Source organism: Melanotaenia boesemani, chromosome 1 (assembly GCF_017639745.1).
Source record: "Melanotaenia boesemani isolate fMelBoe1 chromosome 1, fMelBoe1.pri, whole genome shotgun sequence".
Taxonomy (NCBI): Eukaryota; Metazoa; Chordata; class Actinopteri; order Atheriniformes; family Melanotaeniidae; genus Melanotaenia; species Melanotaenia boesemani.
In genome coordinates, this window is record NC_055682.1 from 18,427,902 (window position 1) to 18,455,174 (window position 27,273).

Here is a 27,273-nt window from a genome sequence, read left to right on the forward strand (position 1 = left end):
TATACAGCAACAGATAACCATTCTGTCACATTTACTCGATGTAAAAGCGGTCCATTTGAATATTGTCCGACACAGTGGAAACTACTAGTGCTTGACAGTGAGTGAGCATCATTAGTTCAAACTGTGCGTGCTAACTTTCACTCTTAACAACCAAACCAGTGAAGGGAACTTGAAAGCCGCAGATGACGTCTTTCTTAGAAAAATGTTTCAAAGAAAGGTCCTTTTATGTAAGACCCTTTTTGTAGGTCTAGATTTAATTAAATATTGAACTAATTATTACAACCACAGTGATCATTTAATGAAAAAAAAAGCTCAGAAAAACTTGTAAAACAAACAGTCAATGATTTTTACATTTTTTATCCACAGCTTTTTACTTTGGGTGATGCTGCTGTAGGACTTTTATCACTGCTACACAAACACATAAACTTCAATAATAAAAAGAAAAATGTGTTTTTAGCCAGAGCTTCTTCATCAGTATTAACTGTTTAATTTCAGTCATCACATCTGGCGGTTTTATGACAAATTTCAATCACCGTGGAGTTCAGGAGTCAGAGAACACACAAACCCGCTTATTATAAAATCATGCATGTTGTCATTCCTGCGCCTCCTCCACCATTGCGCTCATCTTCACCCGTCTACTGATCACAGGTTCTGACTACAATACCCATGCTTCATCTGCCTCTGCCATCTTGGATGCCACCTGTGATCAATCATCATCATCAGTCTCATGAACAACACCGTCCACATTGCTACTTGCACCATCTTATTCTCATGTTCCCGTTCTCATTCCACTGATCTTACTGGATTAAAACTCCTCAAACTTCTGCCTGCGTTTGTGTCTGCCACTAAACCGGCCTAATATTACTTGTATTCACTCTGAAATATTATACTTTTTTTGAAAACTTCAATAAACAAATTGTTAAAAAATAATAATAATAATAAAAGCCTACAGATTTGGGCAACTGAAAGCCAATCAACACAAAACACACAAACCCAAAACCAAAAATGAAACACAAACAATAGTTTCTTCTCTGTTTATTGTGAATCTTATACGTTTTCAGTTTAGTTACAGCGAGTTTTGAATGTAACAAAACATGAACAATTCATGCACAAAACACCTGCAGGTGCATTGCAAATGACAAACAGCAGCAACAAATAATATGAAACAGGTTTTCATTTTAGATAATAAATTTGCCTTTACAAAAACATACAAAAACAAGTAAACACAGATGTTTAAGGCATTTAGATTGTTGGAAAGTCATCATGCACCTTACAGGATTTAAGTGGCTGAACACGTCTAACGTGTGCAACAAGTGATGCTCAACAAACATTAGATGTTTCCTCCTGAGAAAGTTGGGTTTAGGTTTTGATTGCCATAGATATCCTGCTGATAACTTGAATAATGACTGAATTATTTACTCAGTAAAACATGTAGAGGTTTGAATGTATTAACAGAAGAGAATAAAAATGTACTATATCTTATGAGTAACCAACACACTTGTCCGCTGCTCAATGTGTAGAAGGTTTTCACTCTTTTAATCCCTTACCAAAGTATTTTTGTTACTGAAATGTAAATGAAAAGCTGTTTACTTACATTGCTTAAAGAGAATCTAACATAGCAATGGAGAATATAACATAAGAAATCACGTATTGCAAGTTAATTAGTAAGAAAGATCTTAAGAATGAGGATTATGGAGAAGCTTTAAACAGAAATGCTTCAGTATACAGAGCAAAGGAGGATCAAAAAAGGATTTGCTTTACAAAGTTAAAAATAATATTCTTTATATTTACAGCAACCCTTTGACATCAGCTTGATGATATGAATTACAATCTTTACACTGAATTGCTGCATGCTGCATGTATCCCAACAAAAGCTTAAGTTCTCCTTTCTGTTTATCTCTAAAGCAAAGGTTTCAGTAATTTTCTCTACAGGTTGGAGGGGGCAGTAATCTGAAAACAAAGACATGCCACACTGTGCACATAACAGAGCAAAACCAACACACGGTCAACCTAAACCCATCCACAAAAAGTGATTGCATAAAACACAAGATCTGCCAACATTTTCCTCATGTATTCTTCTGTTTTGGCAGTTTTATAATACGTTTATATAATAACATTTATAATTGTTTTATCATTGGTCCTGCAGCAGGTTGGCTGCACATGTGGAAGATGTTATGTGAGCCTGCAGCTGCCCAACACAGGCTGGAATGAACAGAGTAAGACCACACTGCTGATACTTACAGTTTCACTGCAGTGTGAAGGAGGTACTTTAGTTTTCAAATGCACAGTTTTTTTTAAAGGTTTGTACACTCAAATACCATAAGAAGACATAAAACCTTATAGCCCAGCTATAAAACAGATACATTGAGTATCGTTGAGCTAAAAATCTGAAAGCAAACATGTTTTCTACATTTGAAGTTAAATCAGGTGAATTTTCAATTCTATTTTCATAGCTGATATATCTTCAATAAATAGACCAGTCCTGTATTATGTATTCTTATTGTTTAAAACATGAACTTAGTTACAAAATAATCAACTCCTTGAAGGGTACTTAAGGACACATGACAACATTACAATGCAACTCTATCAGCACACTCAAAGGTTATCATTGTATGGGAGAAGAGTAGAAGCTGCAGCTGCAGTTTGCTTTCTACCCCAACATCTCTAAGCATTTCCATGTCAAAGATATCAAGAAAGCAAAATGTAGGTATTTAAGCTAAATGAAAAATTTATGCTGCATTTATTTATTTTTTTCTGACACCTCTATGTAGATAGATCCTAATATAGGAGAAGATCTTGGCAAGCAATAGCATCTGTTCAAATGAGAAGAAATAGTGTTTTATCTCTAAGCCAAAAGCCCTTACAATGTCCTCTGATGGCTTGGTTAGTGAGATGCTACAGGCACTCAGACAGCACTTCATACTTATCCGGTGTCACTGACACTTCTGACAGTGGCTCTGTGATGAAACTGGCACTCAGCTGGAGTTTGAGCTTCTCCACGTCGTAGTTATGCAGGTACTCTTGTATCAGGTAGCGCTCCCGTTTGATGCGGGCTTTTACATCTGTTGGTACATCTGGGATCATCCACGCCACGAAGAACTTCACCACAAAGACAACATGCTGCACAGGGAGAATGATCAAATGATGAAAAGATAAATGATTCCCACATTAATTATGACCATAAATTCTTTGAGTAAGAAGTGGGGAAAAGGCTGATTGTCTTACTTCCATGATGATGATGAAGGCCATTTTGGCTGCCAGGATGTGCCAGAACTGCATGGTGTGTGTGTATTCCCTCTGGTGACCGGGAGGGTAACGGTAGTCCCGGTATCTGCAAAACAACCAACAGTGACGTTTAATATTTGACTCAGACATGGACTGGCAGCCTGCTCAGGGATGGATGATTAATGACTAAACAAAATAGGTCACTGGTAATTTAACAAAATGTATTAATTCAAGCTCAAAGTGATACAGTCTGGATACTACAGCTGAAGTAACCCTCTCATCCTACTACACATGAAGAAAAGACCATTTTTTATTTTGCATGACTATAAAAGTGAGAGCTGAAAAACTGACTCACCACATATACCACAGAAAAATATGGTTGGTTATGCAAATGAGATGCAGATACTGGCTTTAACACTCATTCTAAAAACTGATTACAACTCACATCTCAATGAGAAATGTCATGCTGAACATTTTCTGTTACTGAACGATGTTAGTTGAACTACAGCTTTTCCATTGCATGCAAAGAATAGGTTTATTTAGAAAAAAAAAAAGAGCAGTGTACCTTGTCATATAATTTCACCTGATACAAATATGATAAAACAGCCTCTGGCCAACAGTGTAAAAAAGGATTTTATGAACTGTAATAACAAACTGTAGTGGTAGTAAATAAATATTACATATGTAATACATGCATACTTAAAAGTTCTCATGTTTGTCAAATATTTAGTTAATTTTTTTGCTTTCTTTGGTTTTCATGAACTCCTAAAGGAAAACCAAATGACCAAACATTTGTCTATGGGAGCATTTCATGGTGAACAGCTGCCTGCTACAGTTGGATTCAGCATGATTAAACCTCTGTGTCTGAATCACAGCTGTAATGTTGCAGATCACAAAACCAACAAGCCGAGAGATGTGACAACTTTCCACAAAGTCAGGCAGAAACAGAGTTTGATGATAGTTCTCTGCTGGATTTGTCATTATGAACAACTTTCTCCTCATTACACACCGGATCCAGTAAAATAGTGATGTTTTTATTTAGGAAAAATACTATATTAAAATATTACATAAGAATGCAGGAGGTGAAGCTCTCGTTTCATTACTTAGTTACAAATGACAGTTTAATATAAATGTAGTTGGATTCTTGACTAGAGTGCTTAACTTAACATAAGTCATTAAGAATTTCTTCTAGCATTTCCTTCCCATACATTTCCCAAGACAAAGGAAAACCATTTATCTGGCATTTTTTAATATTTTGACTCGAGCTATTTCCATTTAAACACCAGTTAATAGAAAAAATGGATTAGTTCTACTTTAAAGTTGCTAAAAGAATAAACAAGCTTGAGCTAAATGCACAAAAAGCCTCTTTAAGCTTTAATACCTGCAAGTGGTGGAGTTATCAGACCAGATGTCCTCTGGCATGTTTTCCTGAGGTATCTGTGAAATGTTGTATATTGACAGGCTGTTGTTCACATAACCCCTCATGCTGGTCTTATTACTGTAGGCATACAGATACACCATACGGGGGATCATGTCTGAAGTGAAGGCCATGATGAAAGCCTGGGAAAAACATAAACACAAGCAGTTATCAATACAATGTTTGACTGTCAAGTGCCAAAAGTAGTTGTTTTGGCACATAAGTTAGTCTGAATTTGAATTCCTACATGATTAATGTACAAGTCTGGATTCATCACACAGAAATGCATCACTTTTTACAATCATAGTCATTCAGTGGTTTAATTATTTTACATTTATAAACAAGAAATACTCACATTAGTAACAACAGATAAAATGGCCACTGCGTTGAGGATCTCCTGCCAGGCTCCAATGTTTCGGGCCTTGGATGCCACTGGTCGCCTGAACTGGGTGGTGAACTTCCAAGCATCCACTCTGATTTCAAGGATGTTATTGAACAGAGCCAAGAGAGGGGCCAATGGGAAGGAGGCCACAAACAGAGTGATGAAGCCAAACTGGATCACTGAGTTGACATAAACAGCATCCGGTCAGAGAAAGGGATTAAAAGAAAGGACAATAATTGAAACACAAGGAAGCTGAGGGTCATTAGATGATATTTCCTAATCAGGCTGAAGAGAAGTTTCTCACCCATCTCCAGGTATTCATAGAACAAGCCCAGCTGAGTGAAGTTCAGCAGAACGTTGTCCTGCTCCCAGCGGCTGTAATGGTTCTCAGGATTGTGCCGACCTCCTCTGCTACTCCACCAGTTACGTATCAACCTATCAAGAAGCACCACAACGACTAATTATATGCTGAACTGACAGTAATTATTCACTTACTGAACACTAATTGACTGGAAAAATAGGACTCATGAAGTTTAAAATCACAGCTAAGTCAGGAATAGCTACACAGCCCACAGTGCACACAAACCAAACCAGAATACAATCGTCCTTAAATTCTGACAGATGGACGTGAGCCAGAAGTTTGGCTTTGCAACTGCTGATTTCCAGAGTGACTAGGGTGAAAGAATGAGTATTTCTGAGGGGAGCACTGAGAAAGAGAACTGATATAGTTTCAGTCTGTAACTTTATTTCTTCACTGATGAAAACTAATACTGACTTCTGTGCATGCACCAAGCATGCAGGATTCTCAGAATATTATTATTTATCCATACTTTGAAGTGTATGACTTTCATCTCAACCTGCAAATCTTCCACATACTGATTATTGATAAGCAGTGACCTCGTAATTCTGTCAACTACCGTCATTTTTATTTCTTTATTTTGCTATTTTTTAATATAATAATTCAAATTAAGCGTCAAGATAAAAAAAAAATTAAAAAGTAAAAACTAGTGAATAAATGGATGTGAGGAATTATAAGGAGTTGAAATTCATGGACTCACGGCAGGAGAGCCTCCTGAATGTTCCCCCATAACTGCTTCCCAGCCATGACGATCACCAGCTGTGTGGTCAGCTCTATCAGACAGCCTCCAGGATCACACTAGGACAGGAAGACACTTAATTGTGTATGACACATTTCCCTTTAATGTAATCCCTGCATCGGATTTTACATCGGGTAAAAATTTATCAATTTTTGCTTTTTGTATGAGTTTTTGCAGTCAGATTTAGATGTTAGTCTGACACGGAGTGGAATGAAAATGCGAGTTGTGCCCACTCTCGTCCACACTGACTTCAACATCCTACATGAAAATTAACATGTGCACCCAGATGTTGTTTTCCTATCAATGCCGAGTGGAGCTGCAGCTGAAAAATACCCAAAAGTACTCCACATTTAACAGTAACTGTGGATATTTACTGGTTGCTTATTAAATGCTATAATACTGCAGTTAAAAGCCAAGAACCAGCAGGTTGTTTAACCAGTGTAAAAAGGGCTTTACTCAAATATTTCATTTTCAGATACGATATGAAAAAAACATAGATCAAATCATCTAAAACCCACCTCCTCATTTCTCAGTTTGCTCCATTTGCCAAACATGTATGAATATTCACCAGGATAACCCACAAATTTCCCTTTGAAGAAGGCCACATAGAAGCAGGAGGAGTAATAGTTGACAAACTGGAACATAAACATCTTCATCGTCAACCTGTTTTCGTACTCTAGGTGGGTTTTCGGGATTTCTGCCAGAGAGAAATGTTGCGGATTGCATCATGTTACAAATAACAGAAGAGTAGAAAAAAAGCAAAATCTTGTAATTTTGTGTTTGTTAAAATCCCTTTACCCATATCAGTGATCCAGATGGCCACCCTTTCATAGAAGAAGTTAAGGATCATGATGATGGCAAAGTTAATGCAGGAAGCAGTGACAGACGTTGCTAACTGCGGAGTAATGAATCTTCCCACCAGCTGGATCTTTCTCAATGGGTCTTTAATGATGCTTGCAAAGGCGGCATATACAGCCAACCTGTAAGCTATCACCCCAATAATACAGGCCACGATGAGAGAAATCTGTGGAGAGCACAAATGTCAGGTTATCGACAGGTTATGACTAAGCAAGTACATGCATACAAGACTGAGCTTTCTGTTACCCAGAATAAAACAGTGGCTGAAGAGAGGCAGAAGCGAGCACACTTGCTGGTGACAGGAAGATATGGCTCCATTTCCTGAAAGATTGATTTTTGAATCAATTACCATCTTGGTTTACAAAATACAGTGTTTATAGCAAAGTTCATGTTTAAACGCTGGCTGTAATGCACCTTTGTGATCTTGTTCAGTCTCCTGTTTGTGCATCTGATCTCAAACTCAGGGCGGATTTGAAGCTGTTGCTGCTCCTCCTCAAAGTCCACTAAATCCCACTCGTACTCCAGCCGAGCTTGTCGCCGCTTCCAGAACTCCAAAAACAGGGTTACTGTCAAACAGTCACAGACAAACATCACCAAAACAATAACGTTATTTTATAACGTGTGTCTATGCAGGTGTGTTTGCGTGGACTTCCATCTTCATGACCTGTTGCTTGTGTTGGGTTTCTGAAGAGTAACATGTTTCAGCTGAGCCAGGACTCCCTCTTAACCTAAAGTGTGTTGGCAATCTGTCCTACTGCTGGTGCATGACATCATAATTGTGTTGGCAAGTTTTTGGGGGGCTGGAGCAGTTTGGATGAAGGTGAATATTTAAGTGTGAAAAGGTTTCACTGTGAAAATCTGTCCCACAGGATGGGGTGATGGTGGGTTTAATGAATTTCCTATGAAAAAATGAAGCACAGAAAGAGCAGCACAGACTGACACTCACCCCAAATCCCCATAAATATGGCGAAGAATACTGTTCCCTCATTATCAAACAGATGGGATTGCTGGAAGAGAGAATATGGAAAATGTTAAGCTCCACAGAGAATCAGAGGAAGCGGCATGCTGGCTATAACCAGGGAGACATATCTGTTACTTAGCTCGATGCGATTTATCTATGTTTTATCATTAAATATTCATTAAATTATAAATAGTTTTTTGTTGTAAGATCTTTAATTTGACTTTGTTTGTAGACAATTAGATAATATAATGAAGATAATTGAAACTGTTTCCAAAAAAAATCTGATTTAAAATATGAATATAAACAGAATGCAATGATAAAAAAAAAAAAAAAAAAAAAAAAAAAAATAGAAATAGTCCAAAAATAACATTTCAGATACTGAAACTGAGAAATGCTGATGTTTTTTAGTGAACATTTTTATTACACCTTCCATCTTTACTACTGAGTTTAACCTAAATAATGGTACGAGTTCTACTATGTGTTTTCTTTGCTCTGTTTTTTTTTCCTGTTTTCAAATTATTACTGCCAACAATTTAAAATTTGCCTTTTTTCTTATATATTTCTCAGTTAAATTTACACTCAGATGCCACTTTATTAGGTCCACCATGCCGGTACAGGGTTGGAACCTGCTTTTGTCTTTAGAACTGACTTAATTCAACAAGGTGTTGGAAACCTTCTGGTCAATATTGAGATGACAGCATCTCACAGTTGCTGGAGATTTATTGGCAACATATCCATGAACTAAATCTCCTGTTCCACCACATCCCAAAGGTGCTCTATTGGACTGAGATTTGGTGACTGTGGAAACCATTGCATTGCATTCTGCTGTATGTCATTTCATGTAGGGTTTATAATGTTTTTGGAACCAAGGTTGGAACTGATGTTAATCCTACTTGTGCACTGCATGCATAACTCTTTTTGGACATTGGCTTCAAAAATGTGTTTTAACCATACAGTTAAATAGTTACCCATGATGAGAGGCATGTGGAGTTGAGTTTCCAGAAAGGGCACTTCTTATCACAAAGCGGACACATCACAATATTGCCCCCAATCTCAGCATCGCATATTTCTTTGCTAAAGAGAGGAACATAGCTTAATTTATTCAGTGTAGCCTTTTTATTCTGTATTAGCATTGGTGTTATGACACAGAAGTATGCTACCAAACTTGTGGCCACTGTTTAGTCACATTTCATGGTCCAGTATGACATTGAACCCATACATAATGGTTTATTGCACATAGAAACAATATATACAGGTTGGTTCACTGTGACATTAAACCCAATAAAAAACGGCATTGAGATGAAGCAGAACATCACTGTAAGCCAGGTCTTAACAACTAACAGTCATCCCTGCTGTGCCTGACTTCACCAGTGTGCCTGAATGGAAGCTTATAGGTTTATTTGCTACACCAGCTTTACTAATCCAGTTTAATAGAGCAGCTGAATCGTCCTCCCATCAGGAAGTTCTGGATGTTCGAATGTAACTAAAACTGTTGATGAGAGCTGATTTAGTTTTATTATCATTTCAAGTCTTCAACTGATGATCTGATGAAGTAAAGTTTACAAAAAGCTGTCTCTTTTATTTGAAAACAATGTATATACTGGGCCAAAATTGCACCCTGTAAAGTGACCAGTAAGTTTAAACAGCAGCTTCTGAACAATCTTCATGAAATCTGAAGTATAATCTTTAGGTGTTAAATAGTTCCATGTGCTCCAGGGTGATACCTGCTTATACTTACCTTGATATGTTGTCATCGTAACTAAGCACTCCATATGTGAAGCATATAAGGCCCATGATGGCTGCAAAGAACAGCATCTCTGTGTAGAAACCCAACCAGGCAAAGTAGATCCCAATCTTCTCCCCATAATACTTCCTGCAGCAACAAACAGATTTAATGAAATAACATCAGAATTGTCAGAAAAAAAAACAACAAAAAAACAAAAAACAAAACAGAGACAATTTCATTTAGATTTATTTTGTTTACCTGATGAGGTTCAGAGGCTGTTCTTTGTAGAAGCAGAGGAATCTGGCCCAGTGGTGGTACAGATTGTAGCGCTCGCTTTCACATTCAGCATTCCTCGCTCTTTTCCAGTATCGACACTGCAAGCAAAAGGCTCATTTTAATATGGGATGTGGTGCAAAAGGGCTTCCATTAACCACATTTTCTTCCATTTTCATATGTTATGATGGCAGCAAATATTTGTGCTTGTAAAAAGTTATCCAGTCTTTATTTAGTTGTGTTAAATACAAGTTAAATGGGGTATGTGGCCTAGAAAGCATTAGTTCTAAGTACTTAATATGAAATTAGGTTACTGAAACTTTTTTTTTTTTGCTTCAAATCATAAATTATGCAGAATGACTCCTAAACTGCAAGGAGATGCTGTTAAAAGTAGCAGCTGGACAGTGACAGAAGAAAAATGTGTGTGAGAATTAAGATGCTGTTTGCTTACATCATGGAGTGGAAAAGCTGCTGTGTAGGTCCCATTGCTGAGTAGTCGCTTGATTCCAGTCTTCTCTTTATCTTTCCGACCCTCGTTGTAGTATGGACAGCGAGCCAGGATATAAAAAACCTAACAGAGAGGAAGGGATTTACCACATGACTATTCATTCTCCAACACTGCAGAGGAAATCGTTAAACATATAAAACTCTATTTAAATTTTCTTGTCAGCTATGTTATTTTGTAGAAGCCTCCTCATTCATAAAAAGAATTAACAAGGCAGCAAAAGACTGTGTTTCTTAGATGCTTACAATTCTGTTTCTCGTGGATGGTGGGAAGAACGTATCCTTGTCATTGATAAGGAAGAAGTCAATCTTGGTCTTGTCGAAGTGGTAGGTGAAATAGTCAGGCTCAGGGTGCATGATGTGGTCCGGCAGGCGAAAAGGGGATGACAGCCACTCCAATGGGACATCCTGACCATAAGGGATATCACTTTCCTTGAAGGGAACTTTAATCTTTAAGATATCAGCATAGGCGGCCAGTACTTCCCATGGAGCGTGGATCTTTAAGAAGTAGGTCTTGAGGTCTTTAGAGTCCTGACAGAGCAATAATGGAAGAAAGAAAACTGTTCTGTAAAGATCTGTACTAAACTTTTTTTTAATATTTAATGGTAGTCTAAGTGTCAGACCCTGAGTCATCCCTTTAAGACATTTTGCTGCAGAATTTGATGTGTCTCAGCAAACTATCCACTAGATGGCGCAGCTACTCTGTGGTTAGATGACTTACAGCTTTATCTTCTGTTTCCAGCTCCAGACCTACTTTCTCAAGGTTGGCCTCAAACTCCCTCCTCCTTTCCTGTAGATAAACACACAGGCCACAAGCGTTGGTGCCACACAAACCCTCACAGTCAGATTGTGCTTTCTGCTTGATCCAGTCACATGAGAGAAACTGAACAAGCCTTGTGTCTGAAGGATTTTGCAGTTTGGAGAATCTGTTGGGTCACATCTTTACTGGAGTCTGGGAAATGGGTCAAACAGGGTCACCAGGTGAGTGAGAGAGAGGAAGGAAATTAAAACTTGCAGTACATTTAGGGAAGATTTGAAAGGAAGTTGTCCATTAATATCTGATCCAGCCAAACAAAACAAGGCTACACCCCACATTTGTATTATTTTTTTATGTCCATTTGTTTGAATTTGGCTATGAAGGAAGGGTTGGGACAAGCTGTAACCAAACATTTGCATATTTAGATTTTTACTGTTGACTTATCTTTAGGTGCTAATGCCTATATCTGGTTCTTCGTTCTCCTACATGGAGACTCACTGCCTGTATATTATATAAAGCATTACAGCTACAAACCATCATTTTGTCTGAGGGCCCAATTCTTTAGTTCCCTTTTAAAAAATACACAAGGACACAAAAAGTTGTTTGAGAAATTATCCACAGCTTTAAGCTAATCGTATGTGCCCACTGCCCAGAGTCTCATACTGATGCTGAATAATGACTAAACAATTGAAGGCCTTTTAATAATAATAATAATAATAATAATAATAATACGCCTGATGCACAGGGAGCAGTGGGGGGGGGTTAAGTCAAGAGGAAATTTATGTGATGATATTGTGACTTTATCCTACGAAACTTCCTTCCTTTAGTTTTCCATACATGACTAATAATCACATGATTTATAGCGTGTCATTAGAAGAATCTCACTTCCTCTTTGCAGTGCCAGCACCGAAGAATGCTGAGCAATTAAGAAAAAATAAGAATAAAAATGATAGTAGTCCGGTACTTACCTGTTTCCTTTCATCTTTATCATCTACATACGACAACACAAAGTCTATTCTGCGCACTCCATCCCTGAAGAACACCGTGTCTCTGTTTGGTTGCAGCTTTTCTGTCTGAACGAGAAGCAAATGACAGCTTTTTTACAAAGCATGAAGCAAAAACTTATATGCAACACTGAAAATTACTTCCATAATTTATGCAAAACACTGAGCAGAAGTATTCAGACTCAGACAGGAAGATTTGAAATTTCAGGTACAATATATAAAGGCTCTAAGATTATAAGAACTGTGCACCAATCAGTCATTTTATTACAGAGTACTGATACCAGAGATATTCATGTGACATCTACATTTGGATGGAACTAAAAAGCATTTCAAGAAAAATATTTGCATAAAGCTTTATATGGAAAACATGATGACTGCCTGAAAGCCACCTAAAACAGTAGAGTTTGTACTCTGCACAATAGCGGCCTGTCATTGCACAAAAATAGCTGATGGTGGAGGAGAAACTTGCTCGACAGCTGCTATTAAAAGACAGTAAAAACTCTGGACAGGTTGCCAGTCCAGTCCAATGTTGAGGGGGAAGAAGCCAAAGAACCCGTGCAAAGAGGAGGGTTGGGTATGTAAACACCACACAGAAAGGCTCCAGCCAAAGTTCAAACCAGGAACCTTCTTGATGTAAGGCAATGTTGCTAACCATAAATGTATTTTAATCATAGAAATGTAGTATAATTCCAAAGATGATTACCAAATAAAACTGTGAATTAAAAAATATATATATATATATTTTAATTCAGGGCTACTCAATTCAGTCCTATGAGGGCCACAATCCAGAAGGTTTTCTATGTACCCTGCAGCCCTCGTAGGACCACACTGAGTAGCCCTGGTTTAATTATTCATATGATTATTTATTCTTAATAGAATAATTATTCATACATAGTTCACCTTGAAAACACACAGCTTGACTTTCAGTTGAGACATGACATGATAGTAGCAGCTTTTTCCACGTTTCTAAGTGGTAATGGTTTCTAACATTATTTACAAGGTGCTTCAATGAAAGTATGTTTGCTTTGCTCTGCTTTTGAATGAACGTTTAACGATGGCTTAAAGCTCTACTTACGATCAGCAGTTTACTGAACACCACCCAGCTTGTTTATCACATCCTGACATTCACTAACAGACCCCGTTTTAGCCGCAGCGTTAACTCTCCTCTTGTTATAAATACATTTAAAATTCACACTGAAAAAATACTGGAATCAAAACGAAACTGAAACACAACAGAATCAGTGTTATTGATTAAGGCAGATCATCCACTCTGCTGGACAGACGCGTCTATCACTGGAAACCAAACAGACAGACAGCAGTTCATTTCTGTCTCACGCTTTAAGTAATGAGAGACGTTCTTTGAGGTCCAAAGTCGTGTGACTCAGCAATCAGAGCAGTGATTCAACAAAAGGTCAGTCTGTACAAACCACACAGACTTAGTTACACAAGCAGACAGTAAACACCTACTAACACAAGCTAAAAATGTGTAACAAAACTAATTACACAACAAAGAAACAAACACACATAGTCAAAAAAACACCCACAATAAGACTTATTTTGTTTGTATAAAACAAATGAAACATGTCATGTTAAAAACTGGCTAACTAGCCCATTTGCTGCTGCTTAATCTAATCCAACCTCTGTAAATGAAGTTTTCTTCCTTAGGATTAGGTTTGTGATATTTTATAACTTACTTCTGTATTTCCAGGCAGTGGACTGCTTTCAGAAACTGAACTGACGCCATTTCCGCTGCTTTCTGTAAAATATAAAAAACATAAAAGAACAAATCAGAAGCAGGTAAAACACAGTAAACAGACCTACAAAAAGCTAAAGGGTTGATTAAAGTTAATAAAGCTTCATTTAACTTGGGGCAGTGCAGTAATAAAGTCATGTCACAAATTCAGAATTTTGAAATCTTATTTTCTGTATCATCTTAGGGGATTTATGGTAATATCTTTCAACTTAAATTTAATCAGTAAATTGAAGTTTCTAATACTTCATTTAAACAGTTTCTTACTTGTATAGTTTTATTGTTATAACTATTACTTTATTTATATGTAGTATTATTTTAACTTAGCAATGATGCAAGATGCTCACTGATTAAGAAAGTATGCAGTATGCTATTTTGTGTGTTTTCATAATTAAAAAGGGCCCATACAACTGACCCATATTGCACCATTTATGGACCCCCTTCAGTAGGTCTTTAGGAAAAAGCTACGGTATGGTTAAGACGGTGCTACTGGCATCTAATGATGAAATCCCATTGACTGGCGGACAGAAAAACATCACGGTCCACGACAAAAGCGCGAAACAAACACAGCGTTGCCGTTGTGTTCATGGTTCAGTTAGATGTTGGAAAGATAAAAGGAAAAGGATGCCTGCAAACAACAGTAAGGTCTGGTTGTACAATGCGGCATGTATCGTTCGAACAAAGAGCCAAAAGCCAAGCAGAACACAAATGAGCTGCTGATTTGCCTCCATTGTTGTTTGTACTGTCACATTTGTTGTCACCGCACTAGTATGACGCTAAACTAGGCATTTGATCTAAACCCCACATGCCCAGTGGCGGTCCGACATGCAGTGGGAACGCTCAGCTGAATTGGCTGGACCATTCTAAAACTTCCAAACTGTACCGGTCCGAACCGAATCGCTCAGTGGAAACGGGGCTCAAGTGACCTGGTATCCTCTGCCCGTTATCATGTATATTTCTTGTCAATAAATAGCTCACACGTTTTCATCTAATTTTAGACTTGCCTGGTGTCAACAAATGGATGCCTTTTGCATGTCTTGTTGGTTCCTGCAGTGTTATCAGCTCAGATGTAAGCTGTCAGTGAGTAGCAGGACAATCAGCAGCAGAATAAATAGTCAAACCAAAACTAGGTGTGACAATGTCCTGTGTGTACTTTTACATTGATGTAAATTTTGTGCAGGAAACACTATTTTAAAAAGAAAGAATGCATTTTCAAACATCACTCATACTTTCCTGTTTACGTGTATCCCCACCCTATGAAGAGAAAACAATAGTGCCAAAAATAAAGTTGTAATGGAGTCTTCTCTACTCATGACAAAGCTAAGCTTAAGGGTAAGCTCCGTTTATTGTTTATGCAGTGTGTGCAGGATAACAGCAATGTTCAACCAACACCATTGTATCCCATTAAGAGTATTTGGCCAGCCAACAACTGCAGACATTACAGACAGCGTAAACGTATCTAAAGTCCAACAAAGATCCCTCAGTCATTTGGCAGCATCAGCAGATGCGTGCTTTTACCAAATTGGTAGGCACCGTGCTGAGAAAGAAAGGCTGCAGTGCACACACACATTTTATGCACACGGCATTCCAGCTGAGCCTCCCTATCCCTGCATGACAGACTCTGGCACAGGGAATTTGCTCATGTAGCACTGCTCTGCTGGCAGCCTGCGCCCCTATTATTCCTGAATGGTGGGAAAGCAGCTCTTCCTGTGGGAGAGGCAGCATGAAGACATTGGAGAGTGGGAGGAGCTGGAAGCTGGGGTCACTGTTGTACCAGAAGTCCGACTTCACTCCATGTGCAAAGAACACAAAGGGTCTTTAGCCTGCTGCAGCTTCGGTCCAGCCACACAGGCGGCTAACTCTCATTAGAAATGATCTTCTAAAAGGTAGCAATCTGAGCCAATAGGAGAGGAGCTGTGGCGTCTCCATGCACAAGTGTGAGCATTCTGTAGGCTAAAGACACACTAGAATAGAAATGGAAATATGCCGTATCAGTAGAGCACACGAATACCTGAACTATTCAGAAGCCAAATGACAGGGTGATTTTTCCATTAATCTCACAGGAAAAGTGGCTGACTGCAGCTCAGTTATTCTTTCTTCTTAGCAGTTTTTTCCTCTGTCCTTTTGAGTTTCATTTATTTGGTCTTATTCCAAATGCACACAGCCACATATCAGAGTCTGATCTGAGCAGAAGTAAAGGGCCAGAACAGAGCGACCAGAGAAAATCACATAATAGCTTTCCTTCTGTGGAACTCTGCAGCAACAGTTTAAAAGTAAAGCTTATAAACTCTATTTTCTAACCCACTTTCTACTTAACCAGCGTAATGACACCTCTGCTGCTCTGTAAATTAGAGTAGCTGATATATTCTACCGTGAGCATGCTTACTAGCAGAATGCAAAAAAAAGTAAAAAAATAACCTCATGTGGGTACTAAATCTGAGTGATGATTTTAATAAACACCAATATCATCCTTAAACTATGAGTAGCCTAACTGAGTGTTTTTTCATCTAATGTCTCACTGTGGGATACAGTGATGCTTTACAGTATCACTTATATACAAGTGAAAATTAACACCTGTGAATGTGATATGTTGCTGGTGTGTGTATATGAGAGTTAACTTTATGTGTATGTCCAAGTGATTGTAGTAGTATATGCATGATTTCAGATGTGTGTGTGAGTTTTAAAAAATGTATTTTGTCCAATATGGCTCCTCAAAGGTTTCACTTTGCATGCCTCCATGCCTGTTTGCCAGGACTGTAGTCCTTTTCAGTCCAGCCCAGACTGAGTCATCGAAAGAAATATTATGAAAGACAACATTTCTCAATCTGGATGATTTCCCACTGTTTAATGTGTGTCTGTCAAGAGGATGTGAAAGAATATGTGAACCATGTACCTACCACAAACACACACACACACAGAGACAGAGAGACAAACAACATATTATACATTTTTCAGTGCAAGAAATTATCATATTGCTTGTCATCTGTTTTACTCTTGAAAGATTAAGTTTCATGTGTTTGTGCAGAGCCAGCCCATGGCATATGTGTATGGCGTATGTGTTGTAATCCACAGGGGGTGCCACAAATGGGGATCCAAAAATAAATAAAATTAAACCAATGCTATTGCTACTAATATTTGGAAATATTACACAAACCCCCAGCAACATAACTTAATAACAACAGTCATTTTGGAGAGGCATTTTTTCTGGGTTCCTGGCTGCCTCACTGCTTTCTACCTGTTCACTGTGAGGGAGGGGCATGAGTCTGAATCGGACTGGACGTAGTCCCAGCATCTGGAGATTGATGGATAACCAGCGGGAAAAATGTCTAAAAGGGGAAAAATAGTCCTGTAGCATTGATATAATCAATAAATTGCTTGAGTCAAGTTCAGTTAATATTACTCTCACTTTCAATTCATCAAGGGTATTGGAGAATTTAACATTGGGCTTGTGAAGATGTTATTTAAACCTGTTGGCTCTAGGGCTGCAACGATTAGTCGACATTGTCGACAATAAAATTAGCTGACAGTGAATTTAGCCGTCGACTATTGTCAGCAAAAAAAAAACTACAGAGTGAGACATCTTCTTCTAATCCTATCTCTGCTAAGAGTTGCACACTGCATCTGTGCAAAGAGAGGAAAAAAATACAGAGTGAGACATCGTCTCCTTTTTTTTTTATCTCTGCTGAGAGTTGCACATGGGCAATAAAGTCCACCAGGGGAAAAATATGGTGGCGGACTAGGGAGCAAAACGGCGGTGGAGAACGTTAAAAGTCTGGGATAACTTCACGTTAAACTTGCAAAATAAATTAAATAGATGTGAGATTTGTAAAGCGGACCTTGTGATCCACGGAAGTACGTCTGCAATGCTCGAACATTTAAAGAGGAGGCACGTCGGACTTACTTAACAACCTCATGCAAGATTTCAAAGCTGAAAGTAAAATAAGGGCCTTTTATAATAATCATGAGATACATAAACCGATTGGTCGACTAGTCGTTTTAATAGTCGGTGACTAATTGACCATCAGAATAGTCATTAGTTGCAGCCCTAGTTGGCTCTGTTTTCCCTGCTGGTATGTCAGTTAAAATGTTTAGTTTTCCATCTCTTTTATAAGTAAGGGGTTTGCTGTCAGCCTTTGATTTGTTGTGTCACAATATATATGTTTAAACATTCAAATCTGTGTTAAAGCACAGTTTGAGTGAATTATAGTTAATCCCTCATACCGTAGCTTTCTCATATTATTCACACTAGAGACAGACAGACAGACAGACAGACAGATAGATTTTTTTTTCTCCCTCTCTATTAAAATATAGCATCCAGTAGTCACATACTACATCTCGTCTCTCTTCAGATAAACTTTAGAAATATCCCGTGCCGGCACTGCATTTGTGTAAGTGCGAGACACAGCGTATGAATCCAGGGTAACACTGCACACAAGCACAGTTTGGCATTGGTTGTATTTTAATATTTGTCTTTATCACACTTTAGTAGATAAAATATTAGCAGCATATAAATCATGACGCAGACTAAGGAAGCAGTCTTGTTTCCTGCATTTGTTTTTCAGACACACCTGTGTCCTGTTAGCCAATTACTCTGCACAGTGTTCCACACAATGTTGGCACAACAAAGTTAATCATCTCCTTCTGGGGCCTGCTCCAGAAAGCGGGTGATGTAGAAATTCTGAGTAAGTTAAATGTGGAGGGAAACTTTGTTGAGGGCTCAGTATAAAGTCATAATGTTTTAGCTGCTGTAAAGGAACAATTTTAGACTTTGTATTTGTAAAAAGAAAATGCTTAAGAAATTCAAGTTGGGTAGAAAAGACTGGTATCTGCAGATACTCATGGGAGTTCATGTTCTTGGATAAAACAGACCATGTAGTGTTGCGATAGCAGTTATAAATCCAAAAGGTGTCATCTAAGTGACAGCACTCACTGTCACTGAGTTGTCTTATGAAGTTCTGGTTTATGTTAGCACAATGAATCAAAGGGATTGTGTGGAGGATTAACTGTGTGTTTTTTCTTTCGCATGCTGAGTTAGACCAAAGCTATCAAGAATACAACACAATTCTTTGGTCTCTCTGTTCTCTGGGTTTTCAGCATGAATGTTGAAATCACCAACAATAACTACATAAAGTCAACACAGATTATTGACAGCAGTTCGGCAAAGTCATCAAAAAAGGTTGCACCGTACTTTGGTGGCCTGTATACAGTATCTCACAAAAGTGAGTACACCCCTCACATTTTAGCAAATATTTAGTTTTATCTTTTCATAGGACAACAATGAAGACATTACACTTTTATATAATGTACAGGAGTCAGTGCACAGCTTGTTCAACAGTGTAATTTTATTTTCCCCTCAAAACAACTCAGCACACAGCCATTCATGTATAAACCACTGGCAACAAAAATGAGTACACCCCAAGTGAAAATGTCCAAATTGGCCCCAATTAGACATTTTGAATCCCTGTTGTCATGTGACTCATTAGTGTTACACGGTCTCAGGTGTGAATGAGGAGCAGGTGTATTAAATTTGGTGTTAACGCTCTCAAACTCTCTCATACTGGACACTGGAGAGTCAACATGGCACCTCATGGCAAAGAACTCTCAGATGATCTGAAAAAAAGAATTGTTGCTCTTCATAAAGATGGCCTAGGCTACAAGAAGATTGCCAACATCCTTGAACTGAGCTGCAGCACGGTGGCCAAGACCATACAGCGGTTTAAAAGCAGAGGTTCCATTCAGAACAGGCCTCGTCACAGTCGCCCGAAGAAGTTGAGCACACGTGCTCAGCGTCACATCCAGAGATTATCTTTGGGAAATAGACGCATGAGTGCTGCCAGCATTGCTGCAGAGGTTGAAGAGGTCGGGGGTGTGCAAGTCAGTGCTCAGACCATACGCCGCACACTGCATCAAATTGGTCTGCATGGCTGTCGTCCCAGAAGGAAGCCTCTTCTAAAGATGGTGCACAAGAAAGCCCGCATACAATTTGCTAAAGACAACCAGAATAAGGACATGGATTACTGGAACCATGTCCTGTGGTCTGATGAGACCAAGATAAACTTATTTGGGTCGGATGGTGTCAAGCGTGTGTGGCGGCAACCAGGTGAGGAATACCAAGACAAGTGCGTCCTCGCTACAGTCAAGCATGGTGGTGGGAGTGTCATGGTCTGGGGCTGCATGAGTGCTGCCGGCACTGGGGAGTTACAGTTCATTGAGGGAAACATGAATGCCAAGATGTACTGTGACATATTAAAGCAGAGCATGATCCCATCCCTGAGGAAACTGGGCCGCAGGGCAGAATTCCAACATGACAACGACCCCAAACACACCTCCAAGATGACCACTGCCCTGCTAAAGAAGCTGAGGGTCAAGGTAATGGAGTGGCCAAGCATGTCTCCAGACCTTAACCCTATTGAGCATCTGTGGGGCTACCTCAAGCGGAAGGTGGAAGTGCGTAAGGTCTCTAACATCCACCAGCTCCGTGATGTTGTCATGGAGGAGTGGAAGAGGATTCCAGTGGCAACCTGTGAAGCTCTGGTGAACTCAATGCCCAACAGGATTAAGGCTGTGCTGAAAAATAATGGTGGACACACAAAATATTGACTGAATTTGGACATTTTCACTTGGGGTGTACTCATTTTTGTTGCCAGTGGTTTATACATGAATGGCTGTGTGCTGAGTTGTTTTGAGGGGAAAATAAAATTACACTGTTGAACAAGCTGTGCACTGACTCCTGTACATTATATAAAAGTGTAATGTCTTCATTGTTGTCCTATGAAAAGATAAAACTAAATATTTGCTAAAAATGTGAGGGGTGTACTCACTTTTGTGAGATACTGTATTTCAAGGAACAACACACGAGAGTGTTTAGTCGACGTTCCTGTTCTGCTTGATATTTTTGCTTTGGTCTTTTCACAACTACTCATCTACTCTGAATGCCTACTTGTCTGACCAAGCAAACGTCTGGTAATTGGTCTTTTATTCTTGTTTTTATGTACTTGTGTTTTTATGTACTATTTACATAAAAGCCTAAGACTCACTTTTCATGGTTGTGTATTTTGTGTTGTCTTTCTGTCTGTTTTTTGGTTTTAATGTGTTTTGTTTTATTTTTTGGCTTCTCCAACATTACTGCAAAACAAATCTACCTTTGGGTATCAATAAAGCGACCTTGGTCTTAAGCTTTGCTTTTTGTATTTTCACCTATTTATGTCATGTTTCTCATCCTTTCACTGTGCATTACATCAATAATTTAAATCACACACCAGTCTGATTTAAAAAAAAAAAACAGACATTTTGGTCCAAGTGATTTCTTCTGAATGTGTGTAATAAAAGTCATGTTTCTTTAAGTACTTTTTTTTTTTTACTCAGCCAAATAAAAGTTGTTTTTTTCTGATTACAAAATGCTTCAGGTATTAAGGTGCTTCATTTGAAAAATTATGCAAATATGCACGTCACTCTACTATAAAAAAAATTCAGTTTAAACCATAACACAAATTATTTATTTACAAATCTATATCAACTCAAGATAAAAATGGCTGAATTACATTGTCCTCTATGTAATGGCATGTGTGCATGCATCACTGCAGCACTACCACATCAGCAAGGTAGACCTTTTTCATTGCAGACATCACTTGAAATAGTTGCACAAGCACAGGTGTATTAATTAGGGTTGCATTCAATTTAGAGAAAGTTCTGCTTTTGTGGATGTTCTGCAGCAAACCAGCATGCACAGGTGCAGGAGTGAAATGTAGCCTTCGCCAATGCACCTGTACTTGGACTATATTTGTTTCAGGTCAAAGGGTATGGTTAAAGAGTCAAAAATGACCTCCAATTGCTTTTTCCTGAGATTGTTGGAGAATGTCATGAGGTTAGCAAAAGAGAAAGTAAAGGAAGCAGCAAAGTTCCTTTCCTTAGTACTTAGAGGATTCTAGTAGCTCTCATTATGGCTACCACGTAGACACTTCTGGGTTATTTCATACAGTTTAGAGCCTTCCCAAGCAAAACAAGACTATTTGACCAAACCTAAAATATCTGCTATGAAAAAGGACTATACATAAAACACAACACATTTACCTTCTATGAGCCAGACATATGAGCAGATGCAACTGGAAGCTGATATAGAGCAAGCAACATCTGGACATTTAGATATGATAAACAGACTAACATAAAAAAAACAACAGAGAAGAGACGAGATTGTCATGATATTGAGGATACGTGTGTGACAAATGAAACAGGATGACAAGTTATTGGACAGACAGGCATGATGTAAAGCCTTGGATCTGTCCGTACCTGAGTGCAGGTTTATCCTGAACGCAGTCAGCACAGCAGGACCGTCTTTAGGAACAAACATTGGTTAGGGGGTAGAATTAATCTACACATTAGATCTAAACATGCAAGATTATGTCGTACTAAAATACTGCTTACAGCAACATCCATCAAAAGTCTCACTTGTAGAACACAGTCCACTCAGCCAAACTATTATGTGGAGAATAAACTTATTAAAAGCTCAGCAGAGCATCAGATAGAGGCTTTCATGTGGTGCCGAGCACCTTTACAAGTACTTCTGGTAACCTCTAATGAAAGCGCTGTTTTGTGTTCATTTGATTCAGTATCAGCCAAATAGTTTTTACCATGACTCAAGCAGGTCGTGTGGGTGTCTGCTGTTCGAAAAAAGCATCAAAAACAGCTCTTGTGTTGCTCCCCCACGTGGCTGCCATACAGCTAGACTGCCCTGCTTCCTCCACTCAAACCAACACATCTATTTATTTATTTTTTTTACTTACTTTTCCAAGGGTTGTTTGACCTTTCACCTCATATTTGCAATGCAACCAAACACAAGCAGCAGGTTATGATAAGATAAACCTTTTTCTCAAGGGAAGCTAGAAAAACGTGTCACATAGTGCTTTACAACTTTGCTCTAGGGAGGCGTTTGATTACTGCCAGATGGCCGAGAAACAGAAGGCCCGGTTGAAAAGAATATAGACGTAAAGTGCAGTCTATGAAATATTAATGAGCTTGTACAGTTGGCAAATACTGATGGCAAACTTCTAAATAGTATCACACAAGTGAAAAGACTACATTAATAGGGTATTTAGGTAATTGCACCAAACTCTCCCATATGAAACGGTGAAACAGTGAAGCTGAATTTCCTATTGAAGAACTCATGATAGGACGTATGTCCTGATAGATTAAAAGGCAGGCTGTGCATCATGTTGCAGTGAAGCCACAACATCCTGAGCTTGAGCTTAGCTTCAAAACTTCTATGACACCCTCTATCTCTTACCCCACATTTCCTGCTAAGTTGGCTTACTATGCTCTCAGTGACAACCTGATAAACTACTCAAGTCAAATTTTGTTAAAACAGGGAAAAAACATGAGGCTTGAAGCCTTTTTTTTCTATAAAAATTACCCTAAAGTTATAAATTAACATACAATCAGTTACAGAAGGTTTGGTTCATGACTATAAATAAGTGCATTGATAAAGTAATAAAGTAACAAACATACAAAGTAAGCAGCACCATGTAAACACCAGGCTTCCAAGCTCACCAGGAAAACTAATTCCCTCTCTTATCATCCGGATATGTTGACTGCTAACGTGACTTCCAGAAAATCCCCGGCAAGTTTTAACAAATAAAAGAGGATGACAGAGTTAATATATTATCTTCATTAAATGTAACAAAACTGGCATCTAATAACATGCTGGTTTTTTTTTTTAAAAAAGTCTATTAAGAATGAAGAGTCTGGGGAAAAAAGTTTCCAAGAGATTTGGCTCAGTACAGCTCAGGACACAAATAACCTTCTTGCTCATGTGATCTGCAACATCAAGAATTTTAAATCATGCTAGGTTGTTTTGGGCTCATCTGATCAGACAATGTTTACAAAGCCAAAGTGTAGTTCCTGCAGGCTCAGGAACTCACATATATAATACAAACATATCGGTCAATTAGTGTTATTTTTCCCCCTTCATGTTTAATAGCAATGTACCTTAAGCAAATAGGTCAAGGCAGAGGGAAGCTGTCTGGCAGCTCTCCTCTAAGCCTAGACCAGAAAATACGTTTTAATCCAAAACATGAATTCTGAAACTTGTCCTTATACGCCTGGATGCTGCACTGTTTCTGTCTTATAGCTTGTTAAAGCTGGGCTGTTCTCTATTTCTTATGTAGTATCATGCCTCCATCAAATGGGTTAATGCAATTACAAAGACTGTTTCCATAGCAACTCTTTTGCTCTGCTTCACCTCTGACTAGAAGATGACTTCATCAGCTAGGCTACAGATAGTAGAGTGAGATCACCTTAAAAGGCCAAAAATCCTCGAAATAAGTATTTAGAACATGAAAAGGAAGACTCATTAGAGATTTATGTCCTGGCTGCATCTCATAAATGAAAGTAACCTAGCAACACACTATACTCCTGTAGAACACGTGAGGATGATTGTAAACAACAACCTACATTTGGGTATTCTGGGGGGATAAAAGAGAGAGACAACCACCTAATTATACAGAATGTCCAAGGTCACCTGGTGTTTACCTGCTAGTAGGAGGCTTGTCATGTCTACATGTAAGTCAGTGTTTGGGCAGCTGTGTACAACGTAATTCACTCCTAACACAGCCTGACCCTTTTCACGGTTGTTTTCTTTTTTACATGTTCCTGAAGGTCTGGCACGATAAGAGCCGGATGGATTAAAGCCTCTGCAGAGTGAGGATAGTCTATTACTTTGCAGCTCACCCAAGATAAAGAGAGAGACAGCTTTATTAGCAACATGCTAATTAACACAACAAAGAGCTTAGAATTTCACAAAGGAAAGGGTGGCTCAAGAGTTAATTATGGCCACGCATTAAAAGACACTGTGGTTCACCCTGAGTGCTGCAGAATACTTTTTTTTTTTCCAAAGTGACCTGTCATGTGTCCTACAAAGTAGACATACAATTCCACAGGTTTCAAGTGAAACTATTTTACATATATGGCAGTGTGGGCTTTCAATAGCATATCTGAGAGTAAAGGTTACAGTAGTACCACTGAGTGAGAAGTTATTTGCTATGACCTAAAGATTTTATTTTAAACTAATCATACTTATTTAAATATGTTACATTTTTGCATGATTGTTATATATTTGTTTTGTGTCTTAAAAAGGGAAAGAAATATTCAACTACAAACTCCCCTCTTGATGTTATAGCTGTTTTTCTTCTTATTTAATACTAAATTGAGATAAAAAATGTCCAGATGGTTAAATAGTTTTAGTGACAGCCATTAGGACCACTCAGATCTGGTAGCAGACACTGAATTCATCATACATCTGAACTATATTATAATACATAAGTTATTAATAAATTGCTAACATGAACATAAAATGCTACATCACAATTATGTTTATGGTGAATTATGTATTGGATCATTCTTTAGGACCACAGTTTATATATAGAAAAAAGTCATTCAGGACTAAATACAAACTTTAGTTTCTCCCTGTAGATTTATGACTTCTTGTCTGAGGTCAAAAAGATTTGATCCCATACACTTTCTACATCTTGGAGTGGGCTGGGTCATCATGTTCCTGCTGGAGTTCTCCTGATAATATGACAGTCACTTGACTTTTACAGACATTTGTGCTTCAGCTTATGTGCAGAGTATTTAAATGTTTACATCTGCACACTCCAGTACTGGGTTGAAACGCCAGTGAAAGGGTGGAAAGGGTGCACAGAAAGAACTGAAGATCTCGAGATAACTGATACTAGGATTTTTCAAACGAAGGCACCTGTGATCATCCTGTCGGCATGCATGAGTGCTGCTCTGTTTCTGTTTGACAGCTTTGTTGTCTCAGCATTCAACAATCCCAAAGTATTAATGTACTTCAATGGAAGACCATACAACTACATCAAACTTAACATCTAAAAGCTAATCTATGGCTATGAATTCTCCAGACGCTCGAGTGGATCCTCATTAGTCTTCTGCTTGAAACACCATACTGAAGTGAGCTTACTGTTTTGTGGAGTGATTGAAGCCTATCTCAGAAGCAATCCCATTAGACACATACTAGGTGCCAAGGGGAGGAAAACATGTATTTATTTATTCACATGCTTCGTCTATGATGTCTTCTTCCCGATTTAATAAAAACCTAAGACAGTCATTGGGTTGGGGGTCTTCACAGAATTAAGATCTGATAATGATAATGTTTGATAGCAGGACTTGAAATCAAACCTGATCAGACAATACCTTCTAGTGCGACCTCAGTGATATCACTGACCTGAATTTCCCCTCAAAGATGCTTTGACAGAGTTGCCTCATCACTTGCCATGAGATCACATGTTGTAACACTCTTGACTAACTAGACTGAAAAGAAGTGCCAGCAAACAAAATGATATGTAGGCCGACAGATGCAGAAATATCTAGATCGACTGTAAGAACATCAACGAATTTTAATCTTATCTTAACCTAACTGTGTTTCTTTCATTTTGATATGGGGATATATTCATCTAAGTAGCCTAATTTTTAATAGTATTACCGGCTTAGTGGGATGAGGATTACTACTTCAACATACAGCGTGCTACTTTACCAGAGCGGCTAACCCAAGCTGTGGAAATAAAACAGCCTCATTCAGAAATATTCCAGTTTTTCCTAAAACATTAACCCGTAACCCTAAAACGGACTAAAGGATGATGAGTGTATCTGTGTGTGGTTACCTGCAGACTGTGGCTCTGTGGTGCTCTGCAGCTCGATCAAAGTTTCTTCTTTTGCTTTTCCCGTTATTCGTCTCATATCGGCTAACGGTGTTATTAGAGGTTTCACTTTCTCAGAAAACAGGGAAAAGCAGAGAGGATGCCGCTGTAACCTGTCGTGTCTGTGGAGAACCCACCGCGCGAGCACCGGCTGATCACATCAGCGAGTTTGATTCGGACTGAAAGATGATATGTGGGTCATATTCTCATTATTACCGATTCTTTGTCAAACTGTACCCTGCTGGGCTCCAGGGCGAGATCCGAGGAGACTGGACACGCATAAAGGGGAGTGGCAACGCTTTTTTTCTCTCTCTCTTTTTACGTCGGCCAAACTGAGAATACGCGTGCGACTTGACAAAAGCGAAGAAAGAACATAAAATTCACAAAGGTTTCTGAGTCGCCATGTTTATTCAATACACATTTGTAGTGAGGAGGTGAGCCCACCTGAGTGATCCATGAACAACACAGAGGATCAAACAGATGAAGGCTTCACGCTTCAACACTAAGGCGCCACCTAGCGGCCATTTCAAACCTCTTACACGTGGCTCAACTGAACATGTCCTTTTGTATGTTAATGCGACAAGTCAATTCATTTATGATGTAAACATTAAT

The 27,273-nt window shown here is 38.6% G+C and overlaps 1 protein-coding gene across 2 annotated transcripts; it reads right to left on the bottom strand.

Moving 5' to 3' along the window:
- Nucleotides 1-1,020: 1,020 nt before the first annotated feature.
- On the bottom strand, nt 1,021-27,011 carry LOC121649483 (anoctamin-5-like). Of its 2 annotated transcripts, XM_042000386.1 has the most exons (21): nt 26,626-27,011; nt 22,241-22,285; nt 13,899-13,960; nt 12,169-12,273; nt 11,165-11,233; nt 10,690-10,974; nt 10,391-10,510; nt 9,925-10,040; nt 9,679-9,813; nt 8,909-9,014; nt 7,926-7,986; nt 7,394-7,545; nt 7,226-7,300; nt 6,920-7,145; nt 6,640-6,818; nt 6,083-6,180; nt 5,329-5,459; nt 4,998-5,203; nt 4,607-4,785; nt 3,226-3,331; nt 1,021-3,120 (listed from the first exon to the last, which is right to left on the bottom strand). In XM_042000386.1, the coding sequence occupies exons 1-21, from the start codon at nt 26,699-26,701 to the stop codon at nt 2,896-2,898; spliced, it is 2,757 nt and encodes a 918-aa protein (XP_041856320.1). In that variant the 5' UTR covers nt 26,702-27,011; the 3' UTR covers nt 1,021-2,895. The 2 variants fall into 2 exon arrangements, with proteins under 2 accessions (XP_041856320.1, XP_041856401.1); XM_042000467.1 differs by lacking the exon at nt 22,241-22,285 and having other exon boundaries at nt 26,626-27,010.
- Between the last annotated feature and the right edge of the window lie 262 nt (nt 27,012-27,273).

Excerpts from the sequence above, each read along its gene's own strand:
- LOC121649483 (XM_042000386.1), bottom strand. The coding sequence starts at position 26,701 with ATGAGACGAATAACGGGAAAAGCAAAAGAAGAAACTTTGATCGAGCTG. Across the intron at positions 13,961-22,240 it reads CAGGATAAACCTGCACTCAG|AAAGCAGCGGAAATGGCGTC; the intron begins GTACGGACAGAT and ends TATATTTTACAG. Across the intron at positions 6,819-6,919 it reads CATCTGGATCACTGATATGG|AAATCCCGAAAACCCACCTA; the intron begins GTAAAGGGATTT and ends TCTCTCTGGCAG.